The sequence below is a fragment of the Plodia interpunctella genome, chromosome 5 (genome assembly GCF_027563975.2).
Source record: "Plodia interpunctella isolate USDA-ARS_2022_Savannah chromosome 5, ilPloInte3.2, whole genome shotgun sequence".
In the NCBI taxonomy this organism is placed as follows: Eukaryota; Metazoa; Arthropoda; class Insecta; order Lepidoptera; family Pyralidae; genus Plodia; species Plodia interpunctella.
The window spans coordinates 1,903,023-1,930,689 of record NC_071298.1 but is presented as its reverse complement, the minus strand read 5'-3'; the positions used below and the strand labels follow the sequence as shown (position 1 = coordinate 1,930,689).

At 37.1% G+C, this 27,667-nt stretch overlaps 1 protein-coding gene across 3 annotated transcripts in view; it reads right to left on the bottom strand.

Moving 5' to 3' along the window:
- The window catches only part of LOC128669782 (uncharacterized protein), a 116,187-nt gene that overhangs the window by 2,934 nt on the left and 85,586 nt on the right, over positions 1-27,667 (bottom strand). For 2 of the 3 annotated variants that reach the window (XM_053744882.2, XM_053744884.2), the window contains 18 exons: positions 21,175-21,320; positions 20,555-20,753; positions 15,667-15,758; positions 9,581-9,786; positions 9,193-9,389; positions 8,611-8,756; positions 8,198-8,309; positions 7,487-7,662; positions 6,882-6,966; positions 6,223-6,330; positions 5,584-5,774; positions 3,507-4,934; positions 3,006-3,419; positions 2,743-2,917; positions 2,146-2,375; positions 1,644-1,667; positions 757-892; positions 77-232 (listed from right to left, as the gene is read on the bottom strand). In XM_053744882.2, coding sequence (XP_053600857.1) covers positions 77-232; positions 757-892; positions 1,644-1,667; positions 2,146-2,375; positions 2,743-2,917; positions 3,006-3,419; positions 3,507-4,934; positions 5,584-5,774; positions 6,223-6,330; positions 6,882-6,966; positions 7,487-7,662; positions 8,198-8,309; positions 8,611-8,756; positions 9,193-9,389; positions 9,581-9,786; positions 15,667-15,758; positions 20,555-20,753; positions 21,175-21,320 — 4,221 coding nt within the window. The remainder of the gene's footprint in view (positions 1-76; positions 233-756; positions 893-1,643; positions 1,668-2,145; positions 2,376-2,742; positions 2,918-3,005; positions 3,420-3,506; positions 4,935-5,583; positions 5,775-6,222; positions 6,331-6,881; positions 6,967-7,486; positions 7,663-8,197; positions 8,310-8,610; positions 8,757-9,192; positions 9,390-9,580; positions 9,787-15,666; positions 15,759-20,554; positions 20,754-21,174; positions 21,321-27,667) is intronic. The other variant, XM_053744883.2, reaches the window with a different exon arrangement.

The following is a 27,667-nucleotide window of genomic DNA, read 5'->3' as shown; positions in this document are numbered from 1 at the left end:
TTAAAGGCTGGGGCGTTAAAGAAGTCCAAAGTTGGCTTGAGTCACTACAACTGGGAGAGTCATACTATTGACTCACCAAAGTAGCGAGAAGCCTCCTCAATTGCGGCGCGGGCAATAACTTCCCGTCAGCATCCTGTAACGCGTCAGCTTGGGCAGCTACCCTCCTAGCGGTTGACACGCCACTCGACACCGCGCCGCTGACTCCGCCTTCACTTATGCAGGATAGTTTCACCTGGAGGTATAGTCACGGTCAGTTTGGCCTCTAGGTATAATACAAAATCTCGAATATTCCATTACATTTAACCAAATTTAGGCAAATCTAAAAGGGAGTCTAAGTCTTCCTTATCTCATTTATCATTTAATATGGCAGATAATCCTAGATAATCCTGACTTACTGCTTTTAAAGGTAATCTTTGCAATGGAAATAATATTCCTTAGCCTTCGCTAAATTAAATTCGTAAAATTAGAAAATACATGAGTATACTTCATACTCATGTATTTTCTAATTTTGCCACTATACAACCAAAACACTGTTAAAAATCAAATCGGGATTTGAACTTGCAACTTTTTTGTAGCTTGGGTCTTATCAATAAACCATTACACCACGACAATTATAATATATTTATCTGGACGAAATGTTTGTGTAAAATGGTTTCTGTGCATGTTCGATTCTGTACAACTGTCTAACTCATGAGGTAAAAACCCCTCTAAAGTCCATCACTGGGATATCAAAGGCGAAAAAATTAAATAACTCACGTGTTTAACCAATGTGTTGACATCATCAAGTAACGCCAGCAGCTGTGCGCTCTCCGACGTCGACAGGTCGCTGCGCGACCACTGGGACGCTCCCGTCAATGCGTGCTGCTTTAGTTGCTGCTTTTCATCCCACGCCCTGTCGAGTATTTGTTAAGTGGCTATCACACACAATTGTCTCCCCGTGCCAATTAATACTTTTAAAATTTCGCTCTAATGTTTCTAATCTATTTATTTTAATGACGTAGGGGACGATCAAAAAGACTTGATCAAAAATAAGTTTGTGTGTAGTATTTTTCATATTATAGAGGGTAACTCGTATTGTTGTTTTTTTGCTAATACTGGTGTTAGATTCAATTCGCCTAAAGAAATTACAAGAGCATATACACTGGTGAAGTTTACAGTCTACCAATGTGCCTCAAGATGTTTTCTTTCACAAGAAGCCAGATCTGTATTACAAACTCATGTGGCACGAGTGGGACTCGAACCTGGGATCTTTCGAACACAAGCGGCCGTCTTAACCATTGGACTATCACCGCTATTAAATTTGTATTTTAGTGCATTTTGTGCTGGAAATTAATAATTGAAAATAAGTAATTTTTTGCCTCTAGTTTTGTGATTTTTGTTTCTGTGAGTATCGTCGGAAGCTAGCTATTTAGTGCCATATTTGAGTGATAAATAGATTTTCACGTTACTTTGCTACTTACAACATAATTATCTAATTATACCTGACAATAGGTAGTACTAACTTATGATGCAAGTGGGTTATTGGAAGTGTTAAATCTAACGCTAACTCTACTTTAACTCTAACATCTCTATAGAACTCCAACGTGAACAAACAACACAGCTGTCTACATCATAACAATCTATGATTCAAAATTAATATTTACGCATTAAGGATACTCCCAAGAAAACTAAAGAGGAACAAAATCAATTGTTATTTAACTATTTATGTCAGTAATTAAAACTAAGTCAATTAAACTAAAGACACTGGATAGATCTGTACTATTTATCGCTTTAATAGAACGAGAATTTATGTCCATAACAGAGACAATACATTTTTGTCTTCTTTCTTCATAATCCAAATGCAATGCATAATCCAAATAATTAGTTCGTGGACCATTAAATACCAAAAACAATTGTGTAAAACAAAGGTTTGGTCCCACAAACTTCCACAAAGCTACTTTGAAAAAATGCTACATTGGAATTTGTTGCCCCATCCTCTCTTCTCCAAACGTAAAGAATTACTTAAATATGTAGTTAAAAATATATCTTATCCACGAGTGCTATATTTTGTACTACAGGTAAATAAGTTACCTTAATTCAAATATGTTCGAATCTAGTAACCCGTTCCGTGAGACCATGCGCGTCTACACATGCAACAATGCCTACCTCAAGCTAGTTTCAAGCGCTCGGGACCTGCAAAGCATCTGCGCCCGGTTCTTGTGTATGATCCTGACGCAGCCGGGGGGTTGCAGCCAGGCCTCGCCGTCCACCTGCACGGGCACGCACTCCTCGCCGAGGATGTTGATCTGCACCGCGCGGCACTGAGCGATCCGGTGCTTTTGCAGGTTGATGAGCCGCGAGGCAGCCATTTGGGCAGAGCCGAATACTGCTACTACCTGTTTAGGGTTCCGTATTTCAGAGCTCAGGGTTTTATCCAGAGAGAGATATCGATTCGTCAGAGAGATCGTTGCATTCAATGTGTGACAAAAAAATCATGCCTGTAAACTGTTGAGTGGGCTTGTTAGTAGTTGATCCTGGGTGCACCAGACATGCTTATCATAAGAATGTATTGTAGATTATTTGTTACTCCGGTCCCGACCTATGAAATTTAATAATAGCTTGGAAAAAAATATCAAATTTAATGTGACAGAATTTTCTTTTATCCTGTAACAGACGGAACTTGTGCAACTATTTTTCTCGTTTTGCTAGAGCGTTTTTCTATAAAACTTTTAAACAGTCATATTAAATTACTAAGAGACTCACCTCTAAAATCCTGTCATCAAACGAGGGAGCGAGGAAGATATCATCTCCTCTGGTCCCACCCCAGAAATTGGTGCCGCCCATGAAGGAAGGAATGTTCAACACCACGATTCCCTGTAGCTCGGGCAAAGGTATCCTTTGACCGTCACACTCCAGTTGGACTCTCTGACCTAGATGTCTGCACAGGATAACAAATGCATGTGGATCATATTTTTTCAGAAATTATTTTACTAAGTCTGGAATCAGAGATGAATTATGATAGTCACCTGTAAGTTCTATTCACCCATTCCTTAGACCCAAGTACACCATACCACATGTAGTTCCTTGCTCTTGACCGGCACTTCTCCGGATGTTCTTCCCTCTTATTATGGAAATCCAGCGTGATTTTAGCATCGATCCCAATACCGAAGTAGTTATTCATCACTGCTCTTTCATAGAAACCTTCTAACAGAGTCTCGTCTGGATCCATCAATGGACTGACTGCTGCGCACAAAGCATCAGCATTTGCTAACAGACATTGGCTGATGAAGCCCTGGGTCACGTGTGGCCAAGCAGGCAACTGGACTAGAGGATTGATGATTGGCAATTTCTTGGCCTTTTCACTGGCGTCTGACTTTGAAGAGCCCGTAGGACCCATCGGGCCACCTTCGCCCCATATTGATGACACCGATGTAGATAACCTGATTCAAAGTACAACAAAGTTAGTAAATGCAAATACCTAGATCAATTGTTTTTCTGGTTTCACGAAATATTATATTGAAACTTACTTGTCCGGTTCACCATGCTTGAAAAGACTCCCGCAGGATATTCTCCTGGTTGCAGCAGGGGAACAACTCAAGAACTTCCCATATTCAGGGTCTGAGCCTAAGAGCTTAGGGTTATCTGATTGCCTTCGCTCTCTGGTAGTTCCAATACTCGGCTCTGGTGAATGAACACTCAGCGTATCAGTGCCTTGATCATAAATGTCGCTAAGAACGGAAGCCATGCGACTACTGCCATGTTTCAGGCTTTTCTTGTCTTCGCTATGTGACGGTGAGGGAGGTTCCACTACCACACTAACTTGAGGAAATGGTGCATCGAGGCCAAGGTTTTGAGGCTTTTCGTCTTGTTTTTGACAAAACTTCGGAACTGCCAATCCAGGGTTCTTAACTTGGCTTTCAGGTCTGGATTCTTCAGTCGTTTTTGGCACAAGATTTTTCAAACTAGAATCTTCTGCCGGTCGCTTTTTCATACTTTTCCTCAGTTGTTTTCTGAAAGATTTTCTGGCAATATCATTGCCTTCTTCGAATTGGGCTAGACTGCAATATTTAATTTGTTCTTCTGCTTTTGCCGCATTCTCGCACATATAGAACACCCTGTTCTCAAAACCGAACTTTTCATTTTCGCTTTCTTTTGACATTTTCATTTTCGATATGTATTTCATCTTGGTATCGTGGTTTTTCTCAAGACTAGGATTTCTGCTATCCATCGCTATGTCTGAGACTGTATCAGAAGTGAATAGCGTTGTGTCGTCTGTGTATGTTTCGTTATCTCCTTTTGTCCCCATCATTGCTAACAGGACTTCTTGTCCGAGCATAGAGCTGATATCGTCCATGATAGATTCTCCATGTAACGTCTCCGAGTTCATATACGTATCCGAGATTTCTGGTGAATCTATGTGACCGATTCCACCAGCTTCATCCAAGTCTTCAGGTTTGGCATCAATAATTTCAGACATTAAACTAAAGTCATCGCTAATGTTGGACCCTTCCGAACTACTAGAGTTAATTTCCAAATCTACACTAGAAAGTTTTCTCTCCGGCGTACACTCCCCGCTTACTGGGGTGGCTCTGGCACTTAAATTCTGGAAATGGACATCATCCGTGTACGGTTTGTCGATGTCTATTATAGTCAATTGGTCCGATTCATAAGTTTCTCCCTGTATTATCGAATCTCTCTTACAGCTATCGTCGGAGACGACTAGGTTAGGTATGGTAAGACTACTACTACTATAAGTTTCGCGCTCCGCGTCGGGCCTGAAGAGGTTTTTGCAGGAGCTCGTATCACAGGAGGAGAGGTTGGACAGCGAGAGGCGGTCTTGTGGTGAGGTGGAGCTGGTCTTACTGCGCTCGGCCTTGTCAACCTCCAAATTGAACATCTGTTCCGGTGGGTTCGAGTTTATTAGTTTAGCTATGTCTTCATCTACATCTGGAATGCTGGAAAATAAAATGAATTTGTTATTTTTTAAGTTACAAATACATTAAGTAAAAGCTTCAAATATACCCATTTTGTTTAATAGGTACTTAGTCTAAAATTAAAATAATATGTGCTAAGTTAATGATCATTGCAAAAATTATTATTTATTATTATATTATATATTGAAAGAATAACGTAAAAACAACTACGTCATATTTCTATTGAATGAGCTGAGCTACCCATACTGAAGCTCCTATTATTTACCTCATACAACAGAGCCACAATCTGTTTACTGCAGAAACTATCCTCGAAGGAAATGAGTGAGAACGTGTGGACTAGATGGAGTATACACGTAGCATACACGTTCTCACTTACTTCCTCGAGTGCAAGGTTACAGCTCCAAGAAGTAGGAATATCAGGTTTGGTAGTACCTAGTCTTGAAGATACAGTAAAAATTCTTGAATATATGGAGGCAGTCGAGCGAAGATTTTCGCTACAGCGCTAAATTATTTTAGTTACTGTTGACATAGAAGGATAGTCCAGGCTTTACGTAATTTAACAAGAAACGGATAGAAAAGTCAATGGGACACTTGACGAGACAAAAGCAGAGTCGTGCGTCCGAGAAAGTGTTAAACCCAAATGTTCAGTCACCTTAAATTAAAGACTTACTTGTCTGGGTGCATGGAGGTAGCAGAAACAGCGGAGGCAGCGGAGGAGCGGCGGCTGTCGGCGAACGCTCGAGGTACAGGTAAAGCGGACAGCGTTTCCATCACGGGCGCCACGGGCGGTTTGGTCTCAGCATCGATTTCCGCCGGAGGGGCTTCTGCGCCGCTTGTGCAAGTGTCGCAGGACTCCACCTCCTAGGAATTTTATTTGGTAAGTGAGCGCAAGTAAAAATGACAGGTGACAAAATTCGCTAGATCTTGGTGTACCTAGGATAAAAGTAGACGATTGATCAGTTACTGCAGTGCTGGTTTCACCATTTTTCAATTTATTTATTTATAATTAAATTAATTGCAAATTATTCTACCTGTGATTGGCCAGTTCGGCCTAAATTAGGCCAACGCTTCTGAAATGAATTTTTTAACGCTATCTGTTTGATATATTATATGTTGGCTATCATAATCTTCGACAACAAAAGTTCGATCGGCGATCGATTGTGATTTTCTGTGAAAGCAGAAACTGTGTTAGACCTTCGCAAAAAAAATTGATGAAATTAACTTCGATTGTGTGAGAACTTCTATTCTCTAGGCTATTATATCATTTCAGAATATGAGTGATATGAATCACGTAGCATAGCAGCTGCACCTGCGGGTAGAGATGCGCGAGCGAGCGCACGAGCGAGCGCAGCGCGCGGCGCACGCTGTCCGCGCGGGCCGCCAGTGCGCAGCCGCGCGCTGCCCAGTTCAGCTGCTCCTGTGGGTAGCGCATTCTATTATATTATTACTGTTAATGAATATAAAAAAAATATATTTTATTTATTGTTTTATTCGACAACTAATTTTGTTCTCAGTTTTAAATTTTATTACGTGACAGATTATAAACAGGTAAGCATTTGTTAGTTTGTATGTTTGAAGCGGGTAACCTCCGAAACTACCGAACAGATTTCAAAAATTCTTTCACCATAAAAAGGTACATTATTCAAGATTGCTATAGGCTATATTTTATCTCAAAATTCCCACGGGAGCGAAGCCCCGGGCAACATCTAGTAATCTATAATTTGTTTATTGCATGTCAGAGATGAATAGGTGTGTGAGACTATCTTGAATAATTCCACCGTTTTATGTGCAACTTTTTAAGCAATAAATTATTTCATTTATACATTCATTAATTCACACCTGGAAACTTAACTTGATTGGAAATTCCAACTACATAGGTGTTATGGAAATATCGTCTGAGCACATCACTATATATATACTTTTGTATAAAGCAGTCAGTAAAATAATTCCATATGTTTGAAAGTTTACCTTTTCAGTCTTTTCGATACTGCCTTTCTCGGCAACAGGCTGTGGTTCAGGTTCGCTGTCGCTCGTCTCCAATGGCTCCCACAATCTGAGAATAGGATGAATACTAACTAGTTGTTCGCCACGAACATCTCGCGAACACACAAAATTTTGATGAGTTTTTACAAAAATGTGAATTTTTCGAAAACGACCTAATCGACTTTGATGCTCTTAAATGGAATCTGAAAATTCTATTGACAGATCCTACATACCTTTTAAATTTCATCAAAATCAGACCAATGGTTCGAAAGATATCGCGTTACATACATACATACAAAAAATGTATTTTTGCCCCAAGTTCGCTCGGTCAATTATTTTCTTGCCGAACCGATGCACTTCGAGGGTTTCACCAGACGCTGCCATTACGACAGGCACCGAATAAAGCGAAACCTGTATTTTCATTTAACTCAGATTACTGTAAATGTAGGTGTTAAGTACCTTACTTAGTACTAATCAAAATGTAAACTGGGCCTAAATATAGCATACCAATAATGAAATCCAACATTGAAACACCTTGTGATGAACGACGAATCAATATGGAAATTGGACTTTGGGCAAATAGCACGTACTTGCACCGCGCATGATCATGAGCAAGATGAGTCCTCGCGTGCAGCAACAGCGACAGCGCGCGACGCAGCCGGTGCGCAGCTCTCGCCGGCCCCCCGCCGACCCTCTCTCCTGCATCCGCCAGTCTGCCGCAACCGTCCTGCAGAGACGTACTAGCCGCACAGCTAACTTCACCAGCCTAAAAGATCATGTGGTAAAGTTAGAAAATGCTTTGGGTTTTGTAACACCAGTTATATTAAGAACTAAGATCAATAAGCATTGGATAATATATCCTTTAAATCGTCAGACAAAGTTTTACCAATACCACCAGATTGACTTGATACTTTTATTTTGTACAATATTGTACTGGATGATAAGGTGAATAACCTAAAAACTTCAGCCAATTATTCATTTATTATGATAATATTATAATTTTAATGTAATTACAATTTCTTTTATTTATTTTTCCTGTAATGTATGAGATCGTTAATTTGTGATTATTTTAGCTTTTAACGCCTGAAACACAGGGTGATTTATTTGCACCCTAGTTCATGCACCTTATTAATTTGTGCTCCTTTTATTTATATGCTTATTTCTGTTAATTATTATTCTGTAAGAATTTAATAAAGAATTTTATTATTTATTATTATTATGTGTAAAAACGCATTGGTAGAAATAAGCCTTTTTTTATTTAACTTGACTCTGAACCATAGAAACTTGGTTTCAAAACATACCTGCATGATATCCTGTAAGTTCTTCAACAACGCGCTCTCCTCCACAATGTCAGGCGGGGCGGGGGGCGGCGGGGGAGCTGTCAGCGACCGCTCGAATGTCATTATTGACCACCTGGCAAATGATAATTCGTCTTAAGATATCCCGCTGTAGACATCGCACATCATATTGCATTTGCTTTTTGAATTGAGTCTTTAGTGTTATCCATCATCGGCTCAGTTGCACGAAGATTTCAATGGTTATGGTTAATCTAATAGATTTCCATGTGGTCTGGTTGTTCACATTGCACCTTTTCCAAATGTTTCTCATTTTGAAACTATAGTTATTGTCTTCTCTATTGCGTGTCGATGGTAGTAGACAACGTGAACAGGTCAAATGTTTCCTAAAAGTACTGTAATATATAAGGACCGCATACCTATCAAGCATTTTCGTGGACGCCCGTTCATATCGCTCGAGGAGTTGTGCTAAATTCGCCGCATCGTCACAGGAGGCGCCCCAACCTAAGACTCTAGCCAGATCGTTGCCGGTGCCCAGTGGAAGCACGGCTGTTTGTACTTGGCGCTGTAAAAAATAGCACAACATGATTTAATAAAAATAATAATTCATTGATTATAATTTAGACAAAAACACCACCAAGGACAGTACCAGCTCAATAGTTCCCATCACAATGGCCGCAATTCCTTTTTGAGTAGCCACGGATATCCTTTAAAACCAGGACAAACCAGAGCAAATGTCAATTACGTGAGCAGAAAGGTTTTCTTAAATTGTGTTGTCTTATCTAGACGACTTCTTCCCCTATTCCTACGCTACTAGGTAATTTCAGAAAATGATTTTATTGTCGAATTGAAATATCTCGCAAAACTCCAAATAACCTAAAAGGCGGATTCTTAATAATTAACAAAGTATAAAAATGTTTAGATGTTTAGAAAGCCGCCTTCGTGTTCGTCACATATAGGACGTGGCTTAACGCCTGGAAGAAAATTAAAAATAAACTCACATGCATTTCCAACTTGTCAACCTCCTGCAGCACCCAACCCACAGAGCCGTCTCCAGAACACACGAGGACCCTCAGCGGAGCGAAATGCCTGAACAACCGGAGGCCTAGACGAGGTCCAGCGCCGCTTAGTTCGAACACTTGCGCAGGATTGAGGAGTTGCTTGAACCGGCGCAGGAATTTCACGCCTTGGTTGTCACCTGCGGGAATAGATGATGTTGTATTTCTTTTGTGTTAGTGAAAAACTACATGGAAGGGTTAGATAAATGTATGAAAATTAACTGCTCAGAGTACAGACACAGACAATCAACTGAAGTCCACAGAAAATGTGTTGGCGGAGATGAATAGCTATTATCGTAAATAATCAAGACTTGATTGACTTGCTACATACCTGATCTGGAGTTGACAAAGACAATGAGCGGCGAGGCGTTCGGCGGTCTATCAGGCACCCAAGCATCATCAGGTCCGACAGAATGCAATCTTGTGGGTGGTACAACTGACGCTCTGGCCGGGCCCAGCACGCACGCAGCTCGCCAGCTTGGTTTGCAAGCGGCGTGCACGCATTTGCGGCACCACACACATCTGAAGTCTTGTAGCCTGTTAAAAAAATTACATTATGTCTTAAGGTACATAGGATACATAGCGTAGACCGTTGAGAATAAATGTCTGGTTACGCCATTCTCGCCTAGCCCTGGCAGAAGGGGCAAACCCAAGAAGTGCTGGCTTGATGCTGTCAAGGATTGTATGCGTGCCATTGGTCGATGACCGAGCGAAGTGGAGACGAAAAAGTAAGAAAGCGGACTTTGTATTCTGACGCTCAATGGCTGAGGAAGACACTGAGCAACGCTCAGATGAGACAGAGCACATTTCTACTATACTACTCCTACTCGGCAAGGTGATCTTTATTGACAAGTAAGTTTTACACTGTCCTTTGTAGACATACTTCATACTGATAATAAATTTTGAAGTCTTGTAGCCTGTTAAAATTATTGTGTTATAAGATATATACCTACTACAAAGCACACTTCTACTGCACCGCTGCAACTCAGCATGATTATGTTTATTGAAAAATGAGCTTTAAACCGTCCATTGTGGACATGATTTACATTGAAAACTTTTCTAATTGCTCGCTGTCAGCTCTCGTCTTGTCCATGTAAAGAATATTTACACAAGACACTAAAAAGATCATTTTTCTATAACGTCATCTCGGCGAGAAGGAGCGGTGCAGTAGAAGTGTGGTTATAACCATTAAACCATCTAGAGATACAAGAAATCTATTATATAGTACCTAACATAATTTCCTAATACCACATTCTCACTTAGTAATGTATGATTGAACACAACTTCGTCAAAGCTGAAGTCTCACTGAGTTCCCTAATTTAATTTAAGCTCTAGTAAGTTTATCTAAGTTGGACCATACCGTTGATGCAATGGATGTGCTCTATTTCATATTAAACAAAGTACTTAGACAAAGACGGAAAGCTACGACATGAACTGTGATAATCGATACATTACTGTTGAGTTTTTAATAGAGAAATATTACAAAATTAACATAAATTAAAACTTAATTATTCAAACACAAATGCGGAGCGCAAAGGCGGATTTATAGCAAAAGCAATTGCTTCCAGCCAATATTTATCACAAGATTTAGCCCGCGGCTTCGCCCGCACTTCTATCACAGCTAGTAAAAAATTTAATTATTTCGATTTACACAGCGATTTGGATTTATATTTATATCTGACTCTATGGTTTCTGTACGTTTATCGAGAACAAAAGAGAACTGCTTACTCCAATATGCTGCTTACTCCGATATGGTCCAATAACTTCTTTGTTTACAAGAAATGATTCGCAATCGACGTAACTACACTAAGACGGTATAAATGTCAGAAATATTTCCCTAGGGTTAGTGGTAACGTTATAGACGTTTATGTCCGTTAATGTATTTGTACTCATTTTACCGATCTTATTTCTGGTATAAATAATACTGATTTTGCCATAAAGGTGTATGAGAACTCTATTATTAGTTGTCGATTACAATAAAACACATTTCTTATGCCAGTTATAGAATATCCTGACCTCCAAAATGTTAGTGGCAATTCATTTTTCCAAGCGAATAATGAGAGGTTCCAAGTGTCCGCTGAATAGAGAGAATGGTATTCACACAATAATTGGTGTCCTTACGTAAGAGCTATTGAGTAGAATTCAATTTATGTCCCTGGCCGGGACCCCCGGTCACGTGGACGAACAAATGACATTATGTCTGCAGGGTTGGCACGATCCAAATTTAGAATGTTGTATTTCATTCAGATAAAAATATTGCCGTTGCAACTGCAATGGTCTTAACTTCGAATTCAGGCCAGAGATTGATATCAATTTTATTTGTGTTATTTAAACGGTCATTAAAGTATTCGTATTTTGGTAAGTAAAAAAATATATTTGAATTGCTAAAATAGCTAGTTGGTTAGCAACCCACGGTCAGCAAATATTTCTAAATAGGTTTGCAATTTATAGCATTATGAAAAAATTTTTTTGGTCAGCCGAATAGCTAATTGATCAACGGTTATGGTCATTAAATATATCTAAATTGGTCTGTAGTTTACATAATTATATAAAGGTATAATTTGCCTTAAAAGGATTTCAAAATCGACAAAATATTTATTTATAACTAGATGTTGCACCGGGCTTCACTCCCGTGGGAATTTTGAGATAAAATATAGCCAATAGGATAACCAATCTTGGATAACGTACCTTTCTAATGGTAAAATAATTTTTGAAATCGGTTCAGTAGTTTCGGAGATTACCCGCCTCAAACATACAAACTCACAAACGCTTACCTCTTTATAATAATTGTATAAATAGTATTAGAATGGATTATTAATATGAATGAATTTGTGGGTAAGTCTGAAAGTAGTAACAATCACAGAAAAATTGGAATGAAAGCAATAGGCTTGATGGTATGGGCACATTGTGAGAAAAGATGAGAACAACAAATATGGCAGAGGAATGTAACAGATCGGTTAATCGGTGATGGGACAGGGAGAAGTGGAGACTGACATGCTGTACCGACCACACATAACGTGGGATAAAGGTGGGCTGGTGATAATGAAAATAAGTATAGATTATTGATAAAGCATCACGTAATCATCGCTGACAGAACCAATATTTTATACAAAAACCACATCCAAAAACGAAAAATTCAGAAAAGATTTCAGTTAAAATTAATCGAGAACCCTGTGACGTGGAGTGTATACGACAGGGGAGCTATTTTGAAGCAGTCTCGCCCGAAATAGCTTGTACAGTTTATAGTTCATCGGATAAAATATTTAGGGACATGTATTGTTTTACCTGTTCGATAGTTGAGCAACGTCAATCGACCCATACATTGGTCTGAGGTCTTTCTAAACCGCTTTAAAATATTGGTTGGATGACGAAAAAAAATTTAAATTTAAATTCTATTCGTTTTCCACATCAACTTTATATTGATCAATCAATAGATCGGACTTATTAAGGGTTCGTTAGTTCACTATTTTATAAGGTTTTATTTTACTTGCACTGTATGTAAATATGTATGTATGCTCGGGTGGAATGTTGCACCTCAATTTTGAATAAGATATCCTCAACCGATTGAGCTGAAATTTCGTACACACTTTTAGTTTGGATGATAATGTATTACAATGATAAACATGACCAGATGGTGCACCTACGACGGTTCTCGACGAGGGAACTCCTCAACGGACATTTTTTTTTATCGTGCATTAAATGCAATAATATCTCTAAGACAACAATAAAAGCTTGTGTTAAAAATTTAATTTTAATATAACACATTTATTACAGAGCATATTGTGACAATTCGGCCTGTATGTAAATAACTCAAAACCACCCAGCCACTTCTATCTGGAGGATTGGGTACACAATTGCGCGGGCGAAAATTTGTAGCTACGCGTGATCGTAGATATTTGCGCGCGCTCCCTGGTGTGTAGTGTTCGTTTCTGTATTTACATCCAATGGTATTAAGCTAAATGTTTAATGTGGGCCGTTGAGTTTCGTACATTTGTTACGAAGCAAGAATGTTGCCAGTTCGAGAAAAGCTTCGATTATGTTGTTACTTTGTAGATAATAGCCGTTGTCTTTAAGTGAACCGGTAAGTGCTCTTGAAATGGTTATTACTCTGGTACATTAGAAGATTGCGTCTTGGTTTCCTGCTGTACATTGAAGACGTGAGACAACCACATGCCTTTAACACGTGTAATGTAATTTTTTTAATGACAAACTTTTCCCGCGGCTTCGCCTGCGTTTATTTTCATCCCCCATTATAGTTGTTTTGGGGGTTGATTTTTGAAAATATAGTAGCAGCCTATGTTTTTAACTACGTGCATAAAACATCAAAATCGGTCCAGCGGTTTAGCCGTATGGTGAGGTAACTATGTTCTTCCGTACTTAAAACTAAATTTATAACACAATTTCAAGAAAATTGATGGAGTAGACATTGCTGAAAAAAATTATTATGTTTTAAATCGTGAAGAGGGTAACAAATAAACTTACTTTCACATTATTCAATACATATAATGAAACAGTAGAAAAAAAAATCCTGTACATTGAATAAATTTACATAAAACTAAAATTAGGCGATAGAGTCACAGCAACAGAGTAAGAATTCGAAAAAAAATTCTGTCTGTGTCCCTGTGTCCCTGTATCCCTTTTTTGTTATATAGCTAATAAGCCTGGGCAACATATAGGCTATAAATTATTTTTAAAACTGGAGCACCTGATGGAGAACAATGATGGTACAGCTAAACTATAGGAAATATAGAAATGACGACTTAACAAAAATTGTTCAGTCTGATGAGCATTTTCTGTTGAGATATAAAAGTCGAAGATCTGGAACACCTGATGTTGGCCTATGTTGGTACAGCTAAACGATACGAATGACGAACGATAGAAATGACGCTCTAATAAAAGTTGTTATGTATATTACTTAGGATTAGTATCGTAGTCGTTCGTGGGCCACACAGCCGTCAATGCAACTAGAAACATGCGCATTAATTGAGATAGTCTGTAACTATAAAGCATGATTAGGTACATGTACATCACAAACAACAGTCGGTTCAATTTCCTTTTGAAAGTGATGACAAATGGGGAACATAGCCGGTGCAACCGATATCTTGTTACGTTTTGGTTCCGGTGTCATCCATATTGCAATCATATTGCAATATCCGTAGAGATAGCGTTGTGTTTCCGATATGTAGTACGATTCAAAGAAAATCGATGTGACGACGTGTGAATCTCATTCTTTGTCGAAGGATCACAGATAGATACGTTCATGAAGATCACAGATAGATACGTTCATGAAGATCACAGATAGATACGTTCATGAAGATCACAGATAGATACGTTCAATGAGAAATGTGAAATTCATTTTATGGTGAACTAGCCTTTTCCGTAAAATTTCCACGCGAACAATTATTTTTCCGGGATGATAGGTAAGCAATATCTTTCTACATACTACAAAAATTTCAAGAAGATTGGTTAAATAGATCGAGCGTGAAGAGGTAACAAACAAACTTACTTTCGCATTTACAACAACAAGTTGTTCGCCGCGAACGTAGACCACGCGAATACAATAAATTTTGATGACATTTTAGAAAATTGTGAATATTTCGAAAACGCCTTAGCTAGCCGATTTTGATGCCCTATTGACAGATCCTACATACCTTTTAAATTTCATCAAAATCGGACCAACGGTTCGAAAGTTTACACACATACATACAAAAAATGTATTTCGCTCGGTCAATTTCCTTGTCGGGATTTATTAATCCTTTTTATTAATGAATTAGTCTATATACATTATAACTGATACGATTGACTCTAAAAGCCTATTGTTCAGCAATCAAGCTTGTATAATCTGTAACACGATTTGGCAGAAGACACAAGAGTGACACACAATAGAGCTTTGGTTTGGGGCTTTGGTTCGGAGCTTTGAAGTTCGCGACACGGCTTCAAATGTCGGATCATATTAACCGAAGAGCTTTTATGGGCGAATTTGAGTTGGAAAATTTCATTATTGCGAAAGTAGTCAAGTTATTTTAGTTACCATTGTTATAGGTTTATGTCTTGTGTTTAATTGTTTATCAATCTAATGGCGCAGTGGTTAGTGTATGTGCACCTTGAGCTCCTTTGTGGAAGGAATGGAAGGCACATTAATCCGTTGGTCCCGGTGTATTTGCAGTGGTTAAATCCCGACAATCCGCTGTGGGTCCTCGTGGTGGGCCATGGCCATACTCCTTATTCATCCAGGAAGACCGGGGTTCAAATCCGGGAGTTCCACTGTAGTAGTGGCATGATGAACAGAGGTCATATGTCTTCTTGTTACATTTAAAGATCGATTTGATTTCTGACTGTTTTAAAGTCTAATTTTTATGATGAAGCCTTATATCATTGTAGCAACTAACTGAAAGTAAGCTTCAATAAAAACATTACCTGAGCACGGAGCCGCAAGTCTTGTCGCAAACGTCACATTTGGCTGCCACTGGTAAGTTCCCCTCCAGCCACTGGTGAGGCATTATTATGTTCTGAAACAAGGATGAATCTGTTAGAAGTTTCTAGAATAAATACGAAACGATAGCGTGGGTAGTTGTTAAAATTATTAATAGATTTTTCAAGCAGTTCTTTCTCCGAACTTATAAATGTGATAATGAGTTTGTCTGTTTCTTTTGTTACCTCCTCACGCTTTATCTTCTTAATCGATCTTATTGAAATTTTGCATATATATAGTTAGAATAGAGATAATAGGCAGCATTCCGCAAAATAATAGGTACTGCTTCTGTGATGACCCGATGCTGTAATTACGGTAAAGCCTAATCGCCTCGAACGACGTCCACTATATGAAATGTAGAACACGCCTAAGTACATTATATAGCACTAAATGAGATTCTCAAAGCGGAATGACTTCGCAGGTATTCCGGAGTACAATAATTATATTCTACCGCACAACATGCCGGCACGGATTCCAGGAATTCCGCCTGCATGGGTCGCGTCGTTGGCAACAACATTTTACGCGAGAACACGACTGGAATAAGTAGTGTTGGTGTTTGCATATTTTCCTTCGTCCAGAATAGATATTTTATTTTAATTACATATTTTTCGGCCAGCTTTTCAAAATATCTCTGTTTTTGGTTTTCATTGTTTTCGGCCAGTGCGAGTCAGTGAGAAATATTTGCCAAGAATATATTTTTTCTCTATATTACAAGGGATTTCAACGTCAATTGTATACTTATATGGTGCTGTAAGGCAAACAAGTATGCGGTAATGATGGTAAGTGGTTACCACAGCCTAACAACGCCTGCAACACTAGGGTAGTCACACGCGCGTTGCCTACTATGTGGCCGGAGGATCTTTTGCCATAGCGTTATTTTATTATGACATTCTATAAGGTTAAATTGGTAAGAATCCTTATGAGGCAGATTTTGAGAAAGTATTCGTGCTCGAGGTAAAAACAGGTATTTTACCAACAAATATATACCCATCTGAAAAGAAACGTAGGGTTAGAAATTTGAAAAACATTTACTGTTTACGAGCGTGATACGGACAACATCTCGACGAGAGAAATTACTTTGTCCAAGTTAAAAATTTATACCTGAAAATTTAAAAAGTTCCCAGGCTCTCGACTCCTTTCAAAGCACAAAATAAAGTACTTTAAAAGGTATATGTAAAAGCTTGAAGCAACGGTTGGCACCGATCCTTTATACGAGTACCTTTTTTACTCTGAAAAATTTGCACTTTGTGAAAATTACTAGAAATATTTTACGGCCATTAAATTTTCATATAATGTTTTTCAAATTTTCATATAATTTCAATGGCTAAAATATGTACAATCCCAAATAATATTATAAATGCGAAAGTAAGTTTGTTTGTTTGTTACCTCTTCACGCGTACTGTACTAAGCATATGGAATAACACAGGGTACTTTTTATCCCGAAATTCCTACGGAGCGAAAACCCAGGGCGCAGCTTGTTTTTATATATTTCTTGCAATTAATTATATCTCAAACGGACAAAATCAAAATCAAATCATTTATTTAGAAATTAGGCCTTCACAGGCACTTTTTCACGTCATATTCTAAATTAAATGATGTTTACCAAAGCCACAAACTACTAGCATTTCGGAACGACCACTGCTGAGAAGAAATGCCGAAAGAAACTCATTCAAACAGTTGGTCCCTAAAACTTTTAATAAAAGATCGAGCTGACCAGTTCCCCCGGCAGCACCCGTTCACGAGTTGACGCGTGAGTCAGCCATCGCGAAGCTCAACCTCACAATAGAAGGAACCTCACGACCCGATCCACGACGCCGCAACTGGTTTGACCATTTGAGTGTGCATGACATACTCGATCTCCATAATCTAACATAATAGATACCTATGTTACTTTCAGACACTTGAGGATCACAAATCACGTATATGTTTTACAAGTAAATGTCAAAATATATGTAATAAATATGTCAAGAAAATATATAATATATAACAATAGTTAAATACTTTTCTTCCCATTGGAGTTCCAAGTTATCATCTTTAGGTCCATTTGTAACAACTTATTTTCCATCTCGTCTATGCAAAGTCACCGGTCATTCATAAATCATAAGGATTTGGTTAGGTTAGGTTAGGTTAGGTTACATTCTCCTTTACAATCAGCTGAATCAGAATGGCATGCGTTTTTTAAAGCTTTTAATCTTATTAGTATAGTCTCTCTCTGTCATCTGAGCGTTTCCCGGTTCTTCCTCGGTCGTTGAGCGTCGGAGACCGTCCTCTTTCCTATTCTTTCGTCGCCACTTCGCATGGTCGTCGGCATCTCTAGTTGTCAGACCATTTTGGTATACCTCGTATAGTGTTAGCAAGTAATGTACCAGGTGTACAAATTCTCATGAAAGTAAGACACTAAAGATTAACTATTTGACTAAGTAAAAACACACAAGAATAGAATAGAAATTCAAAAAACTACAGACACACATATAATAACCAAAAAAGAAAATTAAGATAAAAAAAAAACAAAACGTGGGCAAGTACAAAAAGTGATTACGGGTGTGTGTACTGCAGTAATCTAAACAGGCCACAACTCAGTGATATTATTACTCTAGGAGCAATATACTGATTTTCAGTTGGAGCCTTTACTACTAAGTAGGCGCTGGTGCGAAACATGAGTGCAGTAATATAGTGCTTAAAATTGTACAACACAACTAAACATAACAGAAAATTATTTCAATATGTCACAAATATCCATATTTTATTATGATATTTTTGTTTAGGTTAGGTTTAAAATTACAAAGGATTGAGAAATATAAAGATAAGTTTATTTGTATACCCCCGACTTTCAATGTTCATTACGCTACAACTTTTGAACGTCTGAACCCATTTTGATCAAACATATCTAAGAACCACCGCATAAAAATTAGATATAAATTAAAAAAACCGCATCCAAATCGGTTCACCCGTTGATGAGCTAGGTGCCACGTACACAGACAGACAGACAGACACACTTAGCGGTCAAATTATAGTCCATTAGCGTACCCATGCGGCCTGAAAATCAAACCTAATGATGAGACATCTAGTACAAAGGGGCCAAGCACCCTTTTTTCGTGAAACTACTTAAATAACGTGTTTACCTTCCTCTCAGTAATGGAATGTTTGAACTGCCCTAATGGTTGTACAGTGGGCTGAAGACGACCGTTAATAGTCCAATATACGTTTACCTCCCATTTATAGAGAGCAGCTTTAATAAAGAGACCAATTTATACTGGAACATATGCCTACACTTATGAATCTCGTACGGATAGTATCGATCTACTTTGATTTCTGTTTGACCACTATTAATATTGAACGGTTTTATTAAGGTATGTAACAAGGTATGTAAAAGGTATGTAACGGTTTGATTAAGTATATTTTTCAAGATTTAAGTTTACTACTTTACCGTTGAAAATACCCATATAGAATTATAACTTTACTAGCACCAATAAAAGTCTTGACCTAAACAGCGGACAGACCGACAGATGGACAGACGGACATGGCAAAACTTATTATACGTTCCTATTGTTTACTTCGGATCCATGAATCCAAACCATCGAAAAATGCGCCGAAACTAATGCTATACTTTTTCAATTTATTTAAATAATAACTAGCCGCCGGTCCCGGCTTCGCATGGGTATAACATTATACAAATATAAACCTTCCTTTTAGAGCATTACTAGTTGGAAGAGCCGCTTCTCCGGAATTGTATTTAGACTTATTTTTATCCATTATTTCGAATAAAACAAGTGGCTCTGTGAGCTGTAGACCTCGCGATCTTTGTAGATCGAAGGAATTTTTTACACCGATGTTTTTTTATTGAATTCTTTAATAAAACTACGCAATCCCTTATCGTTTATTTTGCCTTGAACTTTGGTCTCACAATAAAAGATTGTCAAAAAGTAGTTTTTTTTTGGTTAAGTGGTAATTATTTCGGCAAAGTAGGCTTTAAGCACCTAAACGAAAGTTTTCTATAGTTACAAAAAAAAACAAATATAAGTATATATTTTTTTATTAATAATAAATAAGTAAAAAATTTGCAAACTAAACTTCGAAATGGCGGTCGTAAAAACAAAACCAAATACCTATAGTGAACTAAAAAAAGGGCCCCATCCAGCGGGATTCGAACTCTAGACCAACACCAGTGATTATCTCTTAGTAAACGAACTGGACCGTTCAACTTTTGACATCGCTGGTGAAAATATCCGTCTATTATGTCTATGTGTATGTCATAATAGAAAATTCCATTGTTATTTCGTTATCACTACAAACCCCAAAATAGTTGTAAGTGCCATCAATTTCAAAGGCGCTTAGGCTATTTGTGCCAACTCCGCCTTTTTCAAAAAAAATCCAAAAAATGGCTCGTCAATCGACTTTCATATGTTTTTCAAACCTGCTCCCAAAATTTCAATCTGTTGAGAAATGCGACCTCTAGAGGAGAACACACAGACATACGAAAGCACTTTTGGCCAAGCTGAAACGAAGTGCCGTCATACGGAAATAAACGGATCCGACATTTCGAAATAAATGCGTGTTTATTCCATATAAATAAAATAAATAAATATATTAGGGCAAATCACACTGATTAAGCTAGCCCCAAAGTAAGTTCGAGACTTGTATTATGGGATACTAACTCAATGATACTATATTCTATAAAAAATACAATAGATAAACCAATCAGAAAAAGATCATTTTCCATCATGACCCGACCGGAGATCGAGCCCGGGACCTCTCGGTTCAAAGGCAAGCTTTAAACTTTACCACTGCGCCACCGAGGTCGTTAAATACCGGTAACAACACCAGGAAACTTACCCCATCAGCGTCTTCAACTAAATGCGGCCCGAGCGAGGCGAGCGTGGTCCACTTGCAGGAAGGCGGCGCGCGCGATGCGCATCGCTTGTGCGCCTTGAACTTGCAGAGCTCGCACGCGAGCGCGTGCGCCGTGCCCAGCGCGCCGAGCGGCTCGCGGCACACGTTGCAGAATGTAGGCCGCGCGTGCGTCGCCGCGTACCTAAAAATGTTAAGAGTCTGTCAAGACATGCGAGATGATTATGCTGGATTAGGACGGACAGATTATAATCTAGAATATCACTTATGGTACTTTTTATCTCGAAATTTTCGCGGCTTCACTTCCGTGAAAATTTCGAGTTAATTAAGAGTAATACTTCGAGCTAGTAGGTACGTAAAATTAGAATATATAATTGGACATGAAATGGCAATGGCATTTTGAAAGATTGTATATGATAAATTCTGGAATTTTATAAATATTACCAGATTTAAAATTCATGTTACGCAAATAAAGAATATTGATTGATTGACGTTGTCATTCAAGCTGGGATCAAGAGCGACGTCTGTACGAATCATTTCTAATCAACGTCTCACAGAGATCCTTTTCCATCTTCTTTGACTGGAAATACGACATTTGTACCAACCAGTGATGGTCACCGGAGGAGAGGCGAGCGACGAGGTCAGCCACGTCAGCGCCCCGGTGCAGGGCCCCGCGTAGGGCCCCGGCCCACGACTCCATCTCGCCTCGGTTGTCGGCACACAGCACTAGGCAGCGACTTGCGGTTATCACCTGAAAATAATACTAGTTTGGTTAAGTATTCACCTTTTTATTACCCAATATTGCTATAGGGCTTAATATCTATAGCCCACTCACAAGATCACGTTCACTGAAAGTGACATACTTTAAATTGACAAGACGAAAGTTGACAGCGAGCAATTCGCTTATTTGTTGTCAATGTATAGTAAGTCTATAGACGAAGCTTTAAAGCTCAATTTCAATGAACGTCATCCGGGTGGAAGTGGGCTGGTATAGATGTGTTCCTCCAATTTCTGTCTGTCGCATTCAGATCGTTCGACCATTCCTTTTTGGGGCGGCCTTTTTTCCTGACGAAAGATTTAAAGACGTAAAAAATATTAAACAATAAACATACGGACATGACGACTATAACGGTTCGGACGGTTCAGTTTTTGCTATTTGGCTAGAGAACCCTAAAAAGGGCTTGGAATAGGTATTTCTTCACTCCCTGGATAAATGCGTATCATGAACATTATAAATGCGAAACTTTGAGAATGGATGTTTTAAATGCGAAAGTTTTATGAGTTCTCTTTTTAACGAATTATATTTGTTTTTTATAAAATTTTCGTTCCAGTTATTAAGTAATTACTGTTCATTTCATTACAATAAGTAAAGTTTAAATATTAATAACTCGTGATATTGTTTTAGTTTTAATTTATTTATCATTCTTCTTAATTACAATATTAAATCATATTTTTTAAACAACTTTTGTTAGCAAATGCTAAAAGAAATAACAGAAAGACTACGGCTATTCGTTATATACTTGATAAATTCCTTTTTTCATTTTTAGGACGATATCTTATCTTGAATTTTCAGCTTATTAATGATCGCTTCTGAAGCATCACATATTTATGAACTTACCCTTGCTAGATTAAAGTGGATTGCTCATGACCTTTATAGAACATATATATGCTGGACATACGCACAACATGAGTTTGTTACCTAAATCCTACCAATCATTCCTGACCAATATTATAAATGCAAAAGTAAGTTAGTTTCTTTGTAACCACTTCACGCTTTATATATTCAACCAATTTAAAAAAAATTTCATAGTACATGAAGTTATTTTAATTTTCTCTAATACAATTTGGTCACAGTTGACTAAATGGATTTCGGTGGCCACAAGTTTTCGAATTAGTTAACTTTTACTACACTATGTAATATTTTCTAATAAAATTCTTTATCTAGTGTGGCATAATTAAAAAAATAATTAATTTTCTCTAAGAAATAAAAGAAATTGATACATTGCAATAATGGCGTACAATAATAATCGCGTATAAAACGTGTGAAATCATCCAGCGCATATGATTTGATGTCGTTGGGTTTGACCCAGATAAATAAACGCGGTGTGTCATAGCTGACGAGAGAGCGACGTCTGTGGATGGAGTCATGAATAGAAAATCATTAAATCAGTTAGGAAGTCATGTCAAGACTCTCACAATGTACGAGAAATTATCAAGTATTGAAAAATATTAATGAGAATTAATTTCGACGGGCGATGAAAATGTGGAAAGGATTTGAAGAAAGTTAGGTATAGTGGAACACAATGCAGGGATATACATAGGTATATGTATATAGCGGTGAAACAAATCTAATTTTCAACGAAATTATAAAGTAATAAACAATTTGCAAAGTAACATTAGTAATTAGCTTGTTAATTGATACCATGTATTTATAAGTGACATGTTTAATTTTAATGTGATTTTGGAAGATAGTAAACATTCCACGAATTAGGATTATTCTGTAAAGAAGTTTAGTACATAAAGAAATAAAGTCAAATAAAAGCAATTTTCAAAATGTTGAAATTAGTGCTAAAGGAAAAAGTACGCGAATGAAACCGAAGGCAAAAGCTACTGTTGCAATAACAAGTCTGGTTTTAATACTTCGCCAGACAGACACAGTAACGCGATCTGACATAATGTGTCTAGTCGTGAAATTCTCTTGAGAAACTTGCAACTGGGATTTATTCCTTTATTTCTATCTATGTGACTAAGAATTAAGAATTATTTATTTCTGGAATAGAATTACATGCATTATAAAATAACAAATGATCCCACACTAGGCTAGGCCTGTGTCGTGGGCATCGAGTACGAATCGTTACATTTAACAAACAAAAACATGGCGCGAGAACATGAAAAAAAAATCTAAATTAATTTGAATTAATAAATAAATCAATAAAATAAGATAAATGCAACTAGTTTTGCATTTCCCACGGAAACAGTTTTTTCCAGGGATGAATTGTATCCTTCTTCGTACACTTTACTACATATATGACAAATTTCAGGAAGATTGGTATAAACCAAGTAATAGTAAGTTTGTTTGGTACCTCTTCACGCTCTATCTATAAAGATAGAACGTGAAGAGGTACCAAACAAACTTACTTTTGCATTTATAAGATTAGTTAGTATAGCAGACTTCACGGTCGAGAGAACAATCACTGAGCTCGATTATCCGTACTCGTTACACAGTCCCCATTGTAGTTATAATAAGAATAATCGATATTTAAACACAGATTTAGCTTACGTATAGAAGTATATTCTTAAGCACAGAAGCCAATGCTAAGGAAAAATAGACGTATGCATTAGTTTAGTCGTGCATTCTCTCTCATACTCGCGTATTTCCGTTTGTATTCAGGGCTACCACGCCACGAAGCGTCAATAAATCCTTAAAACTTTGAAATTTCAGTTGTACAAAATACATTTGCGAACCATATTGTCATAATATATTTATGGAAACTCTGGCACATAAACTGGGCATCTATACAATGGCCACATTTTCAATACAACACGGCTGCAAATTTAATCAACGTCTTTGTCGTTCACCGTACACTTGTCATCATACATTATTCAGTCAATAACGTTCAAGACACAGGGCGAGTCAGTAATACAATTTCTATGCAAATGCAAAAATACAGGGTTACGAACACTAATGACCAGAAGGGTATTAATAGAAGCGGTCCCAAGACTGCGCCCTGCGGTACACCACTTTAGTAATGCTACTGTTAGGGTTATGTTCGTGCTATGTTACAACTACCGAGAATATTGTGCGGTTAAATGCAATGAGATTGGGTTCTGTCGTGGCCCCGAGACGTATCAGAAAGGACAAAGCCACTGCAAATAGTGGAAAGGCTTTGGTTGAATTATTCAGATGCACGCTATGAATTTGTTGAGCTTCAATTTTGGAAAATGAATGAATTTCAAATGGAAGCATGAATCATTTACGTTTAAGTTTGAAATAATTCGGTGTTTAAAGAGAATGTATTAACAGTGCAATTAATTCAAAATGAATCTTTACATTATAACTGAGAAAGTAATTTACAATTATTAATGTTGAAAGTTTACAAAAGATGAATTAAATAAACAATCTTGAATAACTAATTAGTTGCACTCGCTACTCCACTCACATCAATTAAGTACATTATTCTAAAATATACAAATATTTGGATTAAGTTTAGTGTAGCTCAAAATTCTAACTAAATAACAAGTTCGACTGGTATACAAATGTTTCCACAAAATCTCGTACACTTATGTCAAAAATATATATTTATTAAGCCTATATAGCTAAACAACATACTATTACTAACATAACGTTATCTCTTTCATAATAATTGCTAACAGGTAAAGTGTGTATTCAGGAAGATCCAATTCGGCCCTCGAATATCCGTGGAGATCGGTTCATTAACTGCAAAATCAGCTACGAATTGGATGAAAATTCATTTTGTACGAATATATCTAGGTAACTTTGATGTAAACGCAAATACTGTAAACATAGAACCACAACTGTACAACATAATTATATTCTAGTACAACACATTTAATTAATTTTTAGTGTGAATTTGCAAAAGTTTCTTTGTTTGTTGTTTGTATAATAAAAATATTGCAAACAAAATAGTTAAGCGTTTTATTTTTCTTTATTAATTAAATTGCAGTATTGCGAAAGTGAAAAATATTTATTTTGATGTTAAGAAAATTAAGCAAAAACGGAAATACATATTTTTATCTACAATATGTATTAACACTTTTTCGGGTGTTATGGAACAGAAGGACGACCACGAAACATGCAAACACGTAGCACGTTACTAACTTCCACATTCTGTCTCTTCCCAAAACGTGTACTCATCGTGTAAAAAAAAGATTTATGATGAAGAATTATTTGATAAAATCGATTGTATTGAATTATATAGAATCGTACCTACGACGAGAGTGTACGAGAGTTTCAAGTAGTCAACTTACCGTGTAACAGGACTATTCGAAGTCAAATATTGTACAACAGTTTTTCTATTGCCCAGTTACATAGTATAAAATTTTGTCTTCTTAGAATTGCGAATTATGGTCATGAATAGAGTCCAATGAATCATCGAGGCGAGAAGTTGGGAGTTGCGCCAAGTCAAGATGTCGTTCAATCATTGTGACATTTGTCGCGAGTCCCAACACCCTTGTCGTAATAATGCATCGTCATCGCTGTTATTGTGCAAAACTGAAATAGGTATAAAATATACAAAGTACCATAGTACATATTTCTAGAATTTGGTCACAAACCAACTTCAAATCAACTTGGTACAAATCAACTTGGGGCAAACATATAGTTTTTGTATGTATGTATGTATGTATGTATGTATGTATGTATGTATGTATGTATGTATGTATGTATGTATGTATGTATGTATGTATGTATGTATGTATGTATGTATGTATGTATGTATGTATGTATGTATGTATGTATGTATGTATGTATGTATGTATGTATGTATGTATGTATGTATGTATGTATGTATGTATGTATGTATGTATGTATGTATGTATGTATGTATGTATGTATGTATGTATGTATGTATGTATGTATGTATGTATGTATGTATGTATGTATGTATGTATGTATGTATGTATGTATGTATGTATGTATGTATGTATGTATGTATGTATGTATGTATGTATGTATGTATGTATGTATGTATGTATGTATGTATGTATGTATGTATGTATGTATGTATGTATGTATGTATGTATGTATGTATGTATGTATGTATGTATGTATGTATGTATGTATGTATGTATGTATGTATGTATGTATGTATGTATGTATGTATGTATGTATGTATGTATGTATGTATGTATGTATGTATGTATGTATGTATGTATGTATGTATCTATGCATGTATGTATGTATGTATGTATGATCCTACATGGATCTATAAATAGACTTTTTAAGTTCGTGGGGCAACAAAATCGGTTAAAAAGTTTTTAATCACAATTTTGTTACAACTCTTCAAATATTTATCATATAAGGTCTAAATGGTTCGTGGCGAACGACTAGGAGTCTTATTAAAATCTTGGAAAAACATTCATACAGTCAACAGCAAATCACTTTACCCTGCATGAACTTTTATGGCGCGGTAATAGCGGCGAGTTTGCAATGAATTTGGGTAGATCTATGTGCTGTTGACTGTACAACGACCGTTCATACCCATAGAGTTAAGATAGGGAAAATAGATATTGAATTTGATGAAAATGTGACATTTTTCAAATGGTATTCTTTTTTTATTCCATTCAATACATTACGTTATTATACATTCAACTTGATCAGCATTATTGAAAATTTTCAAATTGGTTTATATTGTACAATATCGCGTCATTTCGCCTAATGGGTCGCCGGTAATTGCAAAGCGACAGGAGATCATAAATCCCCAATTAATTATTCCCAAAACGATTCTTATGGCAATGGCGGGAATGCGATCGACTTAGGGCAACACTCCACCGCAGCGGAGAAGGCTTGTGTTTGTGAAGAAGACATTTGACATTCCATATGTTATGGTCGATTATTAGTTAAGAATTTGTCTGTTATCTGCTGCTAAAAAACTATTCAGTTCAGAAATAAAAGCATAAGCTATGACCATTGTTACCAATACATAAAGCTTCTTTTACCCGTAGCACGTCGATAAAAATATATTAAGTATTTAACCCAATATTATTTACAGATATCATCACACTGGTGTCCGATTTTATTCAAATCGCTCAAAGGCATTTGACATAACATGCCAATTGTTAATTTTTTACCAAGTAAAGGTAAAAATTAGCTTATCTCTCATATCCCTCGACTGGATTCCCGCCTTATGTAGTGTCGACTTAATTCGTCCTTAGCAATTCCAATTTCTCTCGTTATCGAAATTATTATGTGTACTGTAATTCTGAGGTATTATTAAATTGTAAATCTTGTAAAGGGAATTCATTTCAAGCTCAACAAAAGTAATTATGGGTTAACTTTGTTACTTGAGATATGATTAGTTGTTCGCCGCGAACGTAGATCTCGCGAACTCAATTATATTTTACAAAATTGACAATATC